General features: G+C 38.4%; 1 protein-coding gene across 5 annotated transcripts in view; it reads right to left on the reverse strand.

The window, feature by feature from the left end:
• Positions 1 to 14,582, reverse strand: part of LOC135711164 (protein slit) — a 123,437-nt gene that overhangs the window by 22,778 nt on the left and 86,077 nt on the right. For all 5 annotated transcript variants that reach the window (XM_065233931.1, XM_065233930.1, XM_065233929.1 and 2 more), the window contains 4 exons: positions 2,456 to 2,592; positions 2,192 to 2,344; positions 1,945 to 2,125; positions 1,539 to 1,678 (listed from right to left, as the gene is read on the reverse strand). In XM_065233931.1, the coding sequence (XP_065090003.1) occupies positions 1,539 to 1,678; positions 1,945 to 2,125; positions 2,192 to 2,344; positions 2,456 to 2,592 (611 nt within the window). The remainder of the gene's footprint in view (positions 1 to 1,538; positions 1,679 to 1,944; positions 2,126 to 2,191; positions 2,345 to 2,455; positions 2,593 to 14,582) is intronic.

The raw sequence follows: 14,582 nt of genomic DNA on the forward strand, positions 1-14,582 counted from the left end.
AAGAGCCCGAAAACCCCATTCATGGCTATCAGGAAAAGAGTGACGGCCAGAACGGAGCCCTGAGGGACCCCAGTTTCCTCTCTAAACGGCCCTGATCTTGTGTTTCCGACGCTCACTTGAAAGGTTCTGTTGCTAAGGAAGTTCTGGACGAAGAAGAAAATGTTACCAGAGTCGTTCAATTTCACTAGCTGAGCCAAGATTTCCGGTGTCCAGGTTCGATTGTATGCTTTGGAGGGGTCCAACGCAGCCAAGTCTACGTGTTTGTTGTTCTCCAGAGCATCGTTGATTACCTGTCCGAGTGTGGCGAAATAAATGTTGGTGCCAAAACCCTGACGAAAGGCGTGCTGCCGGTCGTCTAGGAGATTGTTTGTACGGAGATATTCAGTCAGGCGTCGGTTCACCATTCTCTCCATTACCTTGCAGATGCAGTTAGTTAGCGATATTGGCCGATATCCTTGTAGGTCTGTGGAGGGTGTGTTCTTTTTCGGAATGGGAACGACCAGGCTGTGTCTCCATTGCGTCGGGAATATTCTCTCAGTCCATATTTTGTTGTAGATATCCAGGAGGAGCTGTTTGCCTCAAGGTAGGAGGCGTCGGAGGAGAGGGTATCCAACGTCATCTGAGTCAGCTGATTTACCTTTTCTATTTGCCAATGCTGAGCAGACAGAACGAGTCCATGCTCAAAACGTTGAAGTCCATATATGATATTTTCAAATATATTCTCTAATAAGTCTGCTTTTAAAATTGATGCACATCTTTTAACAGAAAGCACTTAATTTCAAAACGATAGTATTAATAAATGTTAACACAATTTGGTATTTAAAAAAATGAGAAGCTCCTTACGAAATCCTTCACAAGTTCAAGCAATATTGATTTGTTTAAATATTTTTTGTTTATTTAATGTTCTCAATATTTAACTTAATCGGTCACCACTTCTAAAAAAAAAATCGCTTAAAAGCTTCTTACAAAGAAATGTACTCATTTTTTAAAAGAAAATGGTCAGAAAATGGATTCAGAAAGGCTTTACAAACTTTTGTTAGCCGCTATAGGCAACGTCTTTTACATATAAAATAATTCTTACCATTCGAGAAGATATTTCAACGTTTATTGAGTAAATTAAGTTAAAACCGAATTTCTAACTATTATTCCAAAAATCTTTCTCATACTACCAAAACTCATAGGTTTGAGAGGTGTGAGCACCATACAGACATTTAAAATGATTTGATTATTAAATTTCTCTTTTTTTTCTAAGAAGAGTATAAATCAATACTAAAGAAAATTAATAAATGTAAATGTAAATAAGCGTGCTCTGCCTGTGTATCTGAGAAGAGGACTGAAAATCTGGAAAAATCCAGTTAAATTTGGAATACTGCCACTGCGCTGATACGGAATGACAGTGACGGGTTGATCCCTACCTGTCATCCATGCATAACACCCGGAAAATCCTTTCAAATTTACATTGCTCAGTCCCATAAAAGGGTGGTTTCGAAATACCACCCACACACACACACACACAAAATACAACCTTTTCTACTCACCCATAATATCGACCACACGCAGCGAGTCCATGATTGGTTCCATCACTTCCTCCGGTATGCGAGTTAGCTTGTTGTTTTGGATGCTCAGCGTCTCCAGCGAGTTGAGATTCTCAAAAACCAATGCCGGTAGCACTTTGATGCTAGTGATGGAAAAAATGAACATAAAGTTAAAGAAAAATAAGAAGTGTAAATGGAAACTTTTCTCTTTAATTAAGCTGTTTTTCAACCCCCACCCCAAGCAATCCCTTTCCTCTTTCGAATTTCAAAACGGAAAGGGGTTTACCATTAGCAAATTGCGGCATTCGCAACGGAACGAAGTAAATATTTTTCCAGTATCATCCACCGCGGAAGATCTTGATCTGGGGAGAGTAAACAACCCACACGGACAAGATAAAGGAAAACTTACTCGTTCTTCTGTAGATTCAGGAACGTAATCGAATCGCCGAACCCAACGAAAGCATCCTCGTTGATGGAGGAGATGTTGTTAGAGCGTAGGTCCAGATGCCGCAAACGGTGCAATGGTCGGAGTGCATCACTCGGAATGCGGTGCAGATTGTTATCACCGAGACGAAGGTACTGGAGATTTTCTGTGGATGAAAAAAAAAGTGGGACGAATAAAAGCTGCCGGCAAGACGAGGAGCCGCATTCCTCACCTTCCAGTCCCTCGAAGGCGTCCTTATCGATGTAGGAAATCGAATTACCCTCCAGTTCCAGGGAATTCAGCAGGATCAGATGACTGAAGACGCGTGCCGGTACCTCGGTGAGCTGATTGTGGGCCAGGATAAGGGCATCCAGATTTTGAAGCCCTGTAGAGGATAACCCCGTGGGGGAAATAAATGAAACATTAACATTTAGAACGATGGTTGAGGTTTAGCAGATCGGCAGAGGAAGAGAGCGATACTTTATTAGCCCATTACCTTCAAAGTCACCTTCCTTGATGGTTTTCAGCCGGTTCTCTTGAAGTTCCAACTTTCGCAGCATGTCCAGCTTGGAGAGAGCTTTTTGCGGCACTGAAGTTAGATCATTTCCACCGAGATTGAGACGTTTCAATTTTCTGTGGAAGAGAAACGAATGGATTGTAGAAAATGAAAAACCAAATGGTTGGCAATATGGCGTATATTTTATTAAACTAAATTAAATTTAATTGCTCGTTAGAAATTTGGTACAGAAAGCAGATCATTTTTTATTTTCTAAAATCTACATATCAAAATACTGTTTTTTTCTGATTTGCTTCCTGTCGATATTGTTTTCCGTACTGAGGACCAATGCAACCGACGCCAGGGAGGCAGCTCCCACACCTGAACCCTATCTATCGACCCATCAACTCATGAACCGGGGAAAATTGGAAAAGTATTTAATTTACCAGATTTGTAGAGTTATTTAGTATCGATTGGTGTATTTCAATTTTAATTTCATCTATAATTGACAAAGTAATAAGCATTCAAAACCTAACACCTTTTCGTGCCGGTCCCAATTTTAGATTTAAGATTTACCCCAGTACCTTCTCGTAAGACATAGGGTAGAGCACTACTTCGTCGTAATCGCCCATTTCCGTTCTATCGACCAGAAAAGATTAATAATATCAATGATTTCACCGTGCACAAATCAATTATAGGTTTGTTCCGATGCGTTAGTTCATTAGCTTCAACATAAATCCTGTTAGAGCACTTTGTATGAATATTTACGCTCATTGTTCTCAAAACAAAAGAAGCGCCCCTAGCGTATCCCCTTTTTCCACGTTTATCCGTAGGACGAAGAAAATCTAATGGCGTTTCAATGCGTTTGGACGGAATTAAAACTCTTAGAACGAATTTAGAATCAAGAAGCAGTATTAGTTTTTAAACAATATCTCAACAATTTGTGACTCATTATCAAATCTAACGAAACGTATGGAAAGGTGAATAAATTTAGAAGTCATCTTTGACAGAAATATTAATTTTTTTGTTAAAACTCGTTCAGAAAAGAGAGATAAAGCGCGGGTTGTGCTTAGTAGGACGGACATTAGATCAAAAGCCCTAATCTAAGTGAAAAAATCCAGAAGAAGTAAGAATAAAAATTTTTGCCTGCATGGGAACATTTTCCGGTGGAAGTTTTTTTTTCCTTTGATTTGTTTTCCGTCAATCTTGTTTTCCGTGCTGAGCACCAATGCTACCGACGCCAGGAAGGCAGTTTCCACAACTGAACCCTACCTATCGACCCATCAACTCATGAACCGGGGACCAACGGCTTTACTTCCCTTCCGAAGGAAGGCGTGATCAGAGATTTTTTGCCTCAGGACATCAGTACACCACCGGCGCTGCTTTTCCGTGGAAGTAAAAATATTAAAATTAAGCGGTTAAACTCTTTCCCACACTCCCAATCACAAGTTTGAGTCACCCCAAAAAAAAACATGCAAATGTGTTTTGTTCACACATCGGTCAATTAACATCCAATTTTTGTTCTCCTTATTTTAAAGGTATTGAATGATACTTACTTTGTTCATAACGTTCACCTGAAGATACAACATTTTTCAAAATTTACACTGAATAATTATGACACTTTTTTTTTCAGTATTGGGTAGGCCAAATCTTGACTTGAAAGTGGTAATAAAACCCTTATTTAATACCCAACGGGCTCCAGTTGAAAAAAAAAACGGAAGAAAAATTCAGAAAATATTTGCCGAATGAAAATGTGTATTCAAGTCATCGATCAAAATTTTGGGTGGCACCACAGTATGTTTTATGCATCGTTCAAAATATTGGGGGCATCCTCAAAACAAAAACTGAAAATGATTTTTGATCATGTCTTTGTTATTTTCCGTCCATTTTGCGTGGAGTGCGTTCTTTTGTACGTACGAGCTAGAAGAGCGTTATCAGTGATTGCGGTGGTTCAAGGAAAATTAAATAAAGCATTTCTGAAAACATGACGCTGCAAAGTCTCTAGGCCAATCGGGTGAGATCTTTCCATTTTATCTATTTAAATTTTATTTTTTGTCACTGATTTATCAAATGCTCTATATTGACGAATAGAGTTGCCAAATCATTCACCCTCCCACTAACACAACTCTTTCCTTCCTGTGACACCTATGAAGGTAGTATGGGTTCCCTGCACCTTCTTAAGTAGATGTTGGATTAACTTTCCCTCCCTTCCCCTGCGATTGTAAGGATGTGGCCAGGTGTATAATGCGATGCTTGTATTGTAGATTTTACTTTCGTGTGGGGAAAATCACTAATCCCAAGTGATATTTTCTGCGTCAACACTCGATATTTTCTGCAAAACGTATTAGTTGACCATTATATAGCCACCCACGATTTGTACAATCGCATATGCTATGCTATGCTATGTCTTTGTTATTTTCCGTCCAATTTTAGGTGTAAGGTAAGTGGCGTAATATATTTTATTTCTAAAGTAAACATACACTTTAACTTACAACACCAGACTAAAAAAAATATTCCATTAATTTTTAAATTATAAATAAAATAAGGGTTCTACCACTACGGGCATTTCAAAATTTGGCCAACCCTATTATGAGAAAATCAGTCATGATAATTCAAAGAAGTTTTTTAAAAAAGTTGTATCTTTGGATAAATTTTTATTATACAACATTTGAAAATTATATTGAGTCATTTACCTGTGAAGAAAATTAATTTCAAATGACTTAAAGAGAACGAAAATTCGACGTAAAATGACAGAGAAATGCACATAACACATATGCATGTTTGATTTTGGGGGTGACCCCAAACTTATGATCAGGAGTGTATAAAGGGTGATACGGTCAAAATTTGGTCAATATCAACTTGACGTATTTCTTTCAATTTTGCATTTAAAAAACCTGAACACCCCTCATTTTGAAGGTGTGTGTGTAGAATGTTGCTCCTATTTTGATTTTGGAATTCACTCTTCAGTTGTCAAAATGCCGTCCAAGCAAGAAGAGCAGCGTATCAAAATTTTGCTCGCGCATCGCGAAAATCCGAGCTACTCGCACGCAAAGTTGGCAAAATCGCTAAAAGTTGCCAAATCAACCGTTACAAATGTAATTAAAGTGTTTGGGGAACGTTTGTCGACAGCCAGGAAGTCTGGATCGGGGGGAAATCGAAACCGGAAGCCGCTGAGACGACAAAGAGAGTTGCCGGTAGTTTCAAGCGAAACCCTAACCTCTCTCTCCGAGATGCCGCAAATAAGCTGGGTGTATCGTCTACAACCGTGCATCGAACTAAAAAAACGAGCCGGACTATCGACTTACAAGAAGGTAGTGACTCCAAATCGCGATGATAAACAAAATACGACGGCCAAAGCGCGATCCCGGAGGCTGTACACGACGATGCTGACGAAGTTTGACTGCGTGGTAATGGACGACGAAACCTACGTCAAAGCCGACTACAAGCAGCTTCCGGGACAGGAGTTTTATACGGCAAAAGGAAGGGGAAAGGTAGCAGATGTTTTCAAGCACATGAAACTGTCAAAGTTCGCAAAGAAATATCTGGTTTGGCAAGCCATCTGTACCTGTGGCTTGAAAAGCAGCTTTTCATAGCTTCCGGGACTGTCAACCAATAAATTTACGTTAAAGATTGTTTGAATAAACGTCTGCTGCCTTTCCTGAAGAAACACGGTTGTTCCGTACTGTTTTGGCCGGATTTGGCATCTTGCCATTACGGTAAAAAGGCCATGGAGTGGTACGCCGCCAACAACGTGCAGGTGGTTCCCAAGGACAAGAACCCTCCCAACACGCCAGAGCTCCGCCCAATTGAGAAATACTGGGCTATTGTCAAGCGGAACCTAAAGAAGACCAAAAAAACTGCTAAGAGCGAGCAGCCGTTCAAGGCAAACTGGCTTTCTGCGGCGAAGAAGGTGGACAAGGTGGCTGTACAAAATCTGATGGCAGGGGTCAAGCGTAAGGCCCGGCAATTCGGATTTGGAAAAGCGGAAGCCTAACTGAATATTTTTCCTGAATTTTATACTAATTGAACTTGAAAAAGAAATTTAATTTGATTTTTTAAATAAACGATTTCACCGCGTTTTCCCTTGACCAAATTTTGACCGTATCACCCTTTATTAGACTGATGTTAAATTTGAAGTTTTCGCTCCACAGTGCTCAAACGGTTCCAAATTGAATCCTGATTAGCCTCCTAAAATTTGAACTTATTTAGTAAGAAACTGACTTGGCACAAACCATTTGAAGTTTATATAGAAATTACTATGGGAAAACTAAAATTTTGGTTCATATGTATCTCAAAATTCACCAGTTCACTCTGCTTAAGAAAATGATAGCTGCTTGTTGAAAATTTTGTCATCTACAACTTTTTGAAGACCACTTTTCGAGTAAATGTAAGGAACATAATTATTGATGATTCCAGTCACTGATGTCTTATTTTTATGCTCAATCAACTGTTCAGCAGGCAACATTGTTATTTCTGGGGCGTTAAATAGGTCACAAAAATCATGGCTACTATGTCACACTGCAGAAAACAGTGTTGCCTACAATACAGCTGCTTAATCATGCTATAAGATTATCAATTTCTTAATCAATTCATAAATATTTAGTTTGATGCTGGGCTGAAAAACGATCTTCTGCAAAGTTGTACCTGAAAAATTCTAATAAGAATAGCGATAGAACTTTTTAACAGTGCAATATGGAAAAAGGCTAGAAGCTAGAAGGGAATTTCCGGAAAGAGCTGTTTACCGTTTCCAGGGTAATGGAAAATGGCCGGCAAATGAAAACACTACTCATCACTGCTACTTGGATAAGTAAACTGGCATAAGCATCAACAAAAAAAACTCCATATGAGGATTTGCTACGAAAGCGGGAATAATTAATTTTGTAGCAGACAACGTTAGACCACCACTTCTTGTACCATCGATATTCATTCCTTCATTCCGAAAACTTCGGAAAACAGCTTTACTTCTTCGTTTCAAATATCGATGTCGAGGACAGATCAATCCTCATCCGTGCGTATTCGCTTCTGTATAAGTGCTGGAATATGCGAAGTATTTACGAAGATTACGTAGCAAGAACTTCAAGACGAACAATTGAAATGGCCTTAACTCCATTTTGTATACAAACCTTGTAAGACCATTTTCTCGCGAACTGAAGTCCGCAAGGGCAAACCAACATAATGAACAGGTAGGGAAAATTCTCCTCTACCCGATTGTGGTTTAGGTTTGCGAATGAAAATTTCGGTTCGTGAGAAAATGGCCTTACAAGGTTTGATTACAAAATGGAGTTAAGGCCATTTCAATTGTTGGTCTTGACTTGCTAAAACCCGATCCATGTCCAAAATTAACGTATCATCCGTCTACACGCAAAAAAGTCCACACGTCTGATCGATGAGTTGAACTTTCATATATGCACAAACACATTTCAAGACCAACAATTGAAATGGCCTAAACTCCATTTTGTAAACAAACCTTGTAAGGCCATTTTCTTGAAGAAGTCGCTACTATTGGATATCGCATATCTATTGGAGCTCTTCGAAATCATCGTGATGTCATGGATTCCTTTGCAACATATCGGGTGAGATCTTTCCTTTATTTTTCTCGTAATCCCATTTTATTGTTAGTCATGTTAGTTATACATCACACTTTACACTTTACATTTACATCCTTACATTATTAGTAATTAGAGATAAAAATATATATTTGCTTAATATAACCTTGAAATTTCATTGTTACATCCACTTGATATTGTGAGCTGAGGAAACCTAGAGCTGCATCTTATTATATGTAAAATAATTATTATTTTCATTGCAGAATATCAACTATGTTATCTATATAAATTTATATGCATTATTTCACATTTAATGTTTTGATATATTTCATTTCTCCATTACATATATGTTCATTATATAAATAAATACTGGGTTGGGAGGGAGCATCAGGGTATCATTTGACCTGGGACTGGACGATGGAGTGGTATGACAACCGGAGTCTAGGAGGGAATAAACACTATCATTTTCTTTATCCTACCGATTCGATTGTGGTGGTGTGAATTCTACTTCAACAGTTTCAGTGAGATTGACGCGCCCTTCTTTACAAACCATCCTGTAGGAAGCTTAATAACTATTGCGAATTATGTTATTCGATTTGTTGGAACGAATCGTTGGAAGGAAATTCTTAAATTCCCATGGATTTCGTGTAAGTGTCTCTGCTAACGGGTCCGCACCTCCGTTTTTGGCCCTTCATACAGCGATATTGTGAATTCAGATCGGTAACTCAAATTGATCTTGCTATTAAGTGGAGCTGCATACAAGACAAGGTCTTTGAAGGGATGGTGGCTACCTTACATACAAACCTTATAAGGCCATTTTCTCGCGAACCGAAGTCCGCAAAGGCAAACCAACATAATGAACAGGTAGGGGAAATTCTCCTCTATCCGATTGTGGTTTAGGTTTACAAATGAAGGTTTCGGTTCGCGAGAAAATGGCCTTAGAAGGTTTGTTCACAAAATGGAGTTAAGACCACTTCAATTGTTGGTCTTGATTTATTTTAAGTGTATACCATGGTTCAATGTGTTCTGTACGTTGATTTCTAGTGTTTGAAAGTTTGAAATGTTGATAATCTATCTCTATCAATTTAAGTGTATTGCACATTGAATCACACTACTCTTCAAAACAGATGGATGTGAATGAAATTCCAAAATCAGACCCATTAAAAAAGGCATGTGTATGCTCTGTTCTCTGGCAGCTGTGTTTATATATTTGTCGGTTCAATTTTGAAGTCGGTAAAGTAGAAGACAATAAATTTATTGCACAACGTTGAACTATGAAGTTCAAAGCTATTGATATCACCATGTGAGGCATATAGACTTCAAGTGTGTCAAAATTTGAACTAATAGTGTTGAGGTATGGTTCACAGTATAAGATTCACACATGAAATGGCTGTGTTTCACAATAAGTGCTCGATTAAATATGAGACACATGATGAAGACGTGTGGATTTTTTTTGAGTGTAGAAATATCAAATCAAACGCCCTATCATCCTTCATAAACACCACCCACCAACTCGCTTCATCACCGAGCATTATTACCAGCTCTACATGCACTCTTGCCATCGCTTGACGCTTACGGCCAAGAATTACTACATACATATGTACCTACTATGTAGAATTCTGACCATAAAATGGAAAACATGTCGCCAACTCTATGTACCGTGAGTGCTAGCAATGCTTTCCCCAAAATCCTGACCATGCCATCCAACCTATCGGTTAGCTACCAAAACCTCGTACCACATCTGCTAGAGCCTTTTCCCGCAGTAGACACTTTTAGATAGAGCTAAAATTAGCCTTTAACAGCTTTTGTAAACAAGGACTTCTCTCGATGATTTCTAGAAAGTCAAGGCTCGCCCACACAAATCAGCAATACGATCGGGTATGGGAAGTCCTCCCCTACCCGATGCAAATGTTGGTTTGCCTGGGCGTGTCTTGAATTCCTAGAAATCAGAGAGAGAAGTCATTGTTTACACAAGTTGTAACGCCTCAATTCCAGCTCTATCTAGAATTGAAATTCATCGGACAGTGGCAGAAATGTACAAGGCGCTAACCTCAATCTCTCCTCAACCGCGTTACACCGTCTTCTGTAGAACAAACGCACACGAAAAGCAATCACCAACGAATGCAAATAGAAACGGATCCAGTGGATTTTCATTCCTCCAAGCGATTTGTGGGAAGCATTGGCCCATTCTCTGGCAGCGTGCAACTATCTCTCGAGGACTTACTGTAGGGTAAACAGGTATAATACGCCTACATTAAGGAAAAGTGAAAATTACAGGTTTCCTTTTATTTAACGGAACAATCACGTGTATTGGTTGTTTGGGAGAAATAAATAAATTTTCTTCTTCAGTGGCAGTTAAAGCAAAAAGTTACATTTTTCGGCAACCCACAGCGGTTTGAAAGTGAAAATTCGGGAATTTAATTTGTAACCTGATGTTTGATGTTTGAATAGAGTAAATGTTGGCTTCGGCACCCATTGACTGTTTTCGGCAACCAAAATTTAAACGTTAATTTCACTATGTTTTCCCATCAACGCACTTCCCTGAATGTGTCCAAACGATTGTTTAGCCTTTCAGCTTCAATCTGATTATATTTGAACGATCGAGCAATCCAGTAATGCTACATTTTTCTTCAAATAAAGCATACGCACTACAAAATGAGGTTGATTTCGAGTTGCCGATAATAGAACAGCTGGTTAACACGCAGTTCTAATGGGAAGGTTGCCGAAGAAAAAGAGACTGCCAACAATAGTCACACTCACCTGAGAAGTTTGGAGCGTTCTAAAAACGCTTTCAAAACGTGTTGAAAAATTCTGTCGATTGGAATGGATAGAGAAGCAAGCAGCAGATGAATGTAAACAAACAGACACATCATATATGTGCGTGACGCTGAAAAAATGCTAGTAGAAGTGCAGACGCTGCTTAGATTGACGAGAATACGTAAATTCCCCTATTCACCATAATTTTTCTCAAGGTGTAACTGTACTTCACAAATCAAACTTTTTTATTCCAACATATAGAGAGTAGATGTTCGCCAAAAAGTCATTGATAATATTATTTCAAGAAATTTTGCTAAAGACATCAAGTTGCCATGACTTCTTTTTATAGAGATATAGTATATTATTTGAAAGTTGCTCCAAATCAGTATTTCAAGATTTTGTATATTTTGATCACGTTGTATCTTTTAGGTATGTTCTGCAAAGCTTTTTAAAATAGTTGCTTGTTTGAACTTTGCTGATGACACTAAAGTGTTATGTTTTCATTTGTAAGAGATATAGCAATTTGTGAGCCGAAAATTACCTCACCCGCTGCAATTACAACAAATTTCATTTGGAAGCTTAGAATTTGGTCTTTATTTTTTGTGAAGATCATAAGTTTCCGTTTGTATCCTGGGAATTGCGAAGATTTTCAGTAAACAAAAAAATTGAATTTGATGGAATATAAGGGTATGAAGATTGCAATCAATTCAAAGATTCATTGGTGTGTGGTAACTATTTAAATATTTGAAATGTTTCCAAAATTATGTCCACAGACTCTAAATTTGATAATCCGCAGGACGGTTACGGTTTAAGAAATTGCATGTTTATTTAATTATTATTCTTGTGTTTTAATATACCTACAGAAGCATATAGTCAACACAACAAATCGAGATCCACTAGCTCGGTTTCAAGTTATAGATCCATACTATGGGATTTTTTTTTTCAAGAAACACGATGGTCCTTTCAATATTGTCAATGCAGAGAAAAATTTGCATTTGGCGTCAGATTATCAGCTTTAATGGCATGCTGTGGCTGTCAGATGCGTCGAATTATTTTCACTGAAATGGCAATATAGAGTTGTAAAGAGTTCACTGTAGATCACTTTGTTTTAGGGAGCAATGAAGATCATAGCAACCTACATTTTTAATTTTAAAATAAAAAAAATCGTAAATCTTGTATCCGGCTATTGAATAATGGCTGTACGAAGCACAGAGAACAAGTAAGACATTTAAGTTAAGAAGATGAGATAGTAAGTGTAAGTGTCGTACAACATTGACGAGCTCATGAGTATTATGTCGAGAGGGTTCTGCTTCCGATTTGCAAATAATTTACGAAGCTGAATCACAAGTTCCAGTGAAGCGACAAAAACATGATAAATTGTCATATCCACTACTTCAGAGGACTCTTCAAACTTCCCAGTTTCCTACTCTCTAGCCTTCCTAGAACACCGATATGTTTTCGGGACCTGCTAAGCTAAGACGAGGTCATTCCGTTCGCAAGTTAGATTACGCTACGCAAATTAAACTACGTGTTAGTGGATCAGTAACTGTGGTAAAAGTGGTAAAGGAACTAACAATGACAACTCCAAGTCGAGCATCTAAAATGCATGTTTCGTGGAGGGATTCCCAGGAGAAGCAAACTTAAATAATAAAAATGTGAACCTTTATCCGTCTTATAACAAAACTGTCATTGCCAAACATTAGCGCTCTCTGGAGGATCAGTTCATTATGGTCGATGAAAAAATTGCAGAAGTAAATCTTGAAAAGCTTTCGGACCAAAGCTCCAGTAGGATTGCTTAGTGAACAAAAAGCTATTTGATGATTTCTCAGATCATGAGCATAAGAAGGTTGATTCGAGACTTCAAACAAATGATTTATTTTCATCAGGTTAAACTTTTGATAAATTGGGAATTTAATGGTAGCAGTGGATATCTGGATTACAAACAAGAATGTGTAAATGACGATGGAGAATCCAGTGATTATAATATGTTTATAACTTCCTTGGCTCTAATTATGGCAGAAGAAAATGGAAAACATCTGTTCCAAAGTCCAAGACCATCATCAACACGATTCTGTAGTTCTATGAGGATTCAGTTTGTCAATAAAACGACGGAAGTGTCAATGTGAGATTTGGATGTTTCAGATATAATCCTAAATAGGACCTAGACTGGTAGGCTGTGCGTGAGACGTTTGTTTTTTCCGTTATCTATAATGATTGCTGATCTGGCCAAAACCAGGCCCAGGAGACAATTTCTAGTTCCTCAATTAGTTCACTAAGACAGAAGAAGCCCGGCGAGAGCTGCATCCTATTGTATCTAGTTTTACGTCCCTGTTATTTCCACTCCGGTGGCAGAAACGTCATCCACGAAGATTTTGCTTGAAGCCACAGTTGTTGGTTCTTTGGCTCGATTATCTACCAATCTAAGGCTCTGAACCATTTGGTGGATTTTTTTAACTTTTGGTAAAAATTTGACGGATGGAAAGTTATCGATTAACCCTGCTATCCGAGCGTGATTATTTCTGACAGACAAGAAGTTAAATTTTGACAACCGTGGCTGAGTTCTTCTCGAAAACCGATCGATCGACAGCACAGGGATTTTCGAACATACAGAATAACTTTCGAAATATCACTTTTAACCATGAGTTAAATTTAACTCGGCAAATGGTTCACACCCTAAGACAGCTGATGCAAACTTTGAGAAATTATGCTCCGTCCACATAGATGTTTGATTTGTTGCGCGGAAAAATAATCGTGATGAATGTTCAACAAGCGCGTGCTTGTAGGAATTAAATATTTATTATATTATTTTTTAAATTAGGCAAGCTAATCATGAAAAATTCAAGTTTCATTATTGACTATTCACATAAGATTTTTTTTAACGCATACGTGTAGTCAATGCACATATAAACATAGCATAAAAACTGAAGGCTACAGTGCTGACACCACCAATGGTGGTGGTTCAGCAACCCTCTTTCTTGGCAGAGGATTGGTTTTTTTCCCGCTGATAAGCTGTTCCGAAGACAAGTAGAACCTCCATGAGGCGTTTCATCATTCATCCCATCATTAGTTTCATCATTCGTTGGGTCGCAGCGTTCAACCTGACTATTGGCCACGAAAAGGCTTGCCAATGCACATCAAAAATCGACTACATACATCGGAACGTTTGTTTATCTCAAATCGACGGAAGACATTCCGCGCAACTACCATAAACCGGACTAGTTCATGTTGATCTTCGTCAAGCTTCGTCTACAATTTGGACTTCTACATCATGTCAAGCAGCCTTAAGGTTCAATTGGCTAAACTTGGTGAGTTCGTTCCATTTTGTAAATTTTTATCTTTTCAAACCAGTAACGTTGCGAGATCACCTTTTTGTGGTGCGTTACTGGTATAAGATCTACCACCGAACCCTAGTCGTGACAACGTCAAACTAGGAAATCAGGATTTTCCAGTAATCAAAGGATCACATTCTAGTCCTTGTTACTTGATAATAGTAACAAGACTCGGGTAGTGACCACCGCCGTTATGCATTTCTATATTGTATATTTCAAATCAAAAATATTGTTTATGTTCATTGAGTTTACATAATCCTTTTCCCTTTGCCATTCTCCTTTTCCTTTCCGTCTTCTCTTTTTAGAAAGCGAGTAGTGGTGCTATAGCCATAAGCCATAAACAGCTAGGACAAGAGTTAGTACTCATGTCCAAACCGTCAGAAGAAAATGGAGCATCACTTAACCTTTCTAGCTTTGATGCTTCCAACGACCAACCAGTCATATAATTACCAAAATCGGAACGTACGGTACGAGATGTCCCCGTTTCTTTCATTT

Source organism: Ochlerotatus camptorhynchus, unplaced genomic scaffold, assembly GCF_037179485.1.
Source record: "Ochlerotatus camptorhynchus isolate MF236.1 unplaced genomic scaffold, CSIRO-AGI_Acam_v1.1 ptg000423l, whole genome shotgun sequence".
Taxonomy (NCBI): domain Eukaryota; kingdom Metazoa; phylum Arthropoda; class Insecta; order Diptera; family Culicidae; genus Ochlerotatus; species Ochlerotatus camptorhynchus.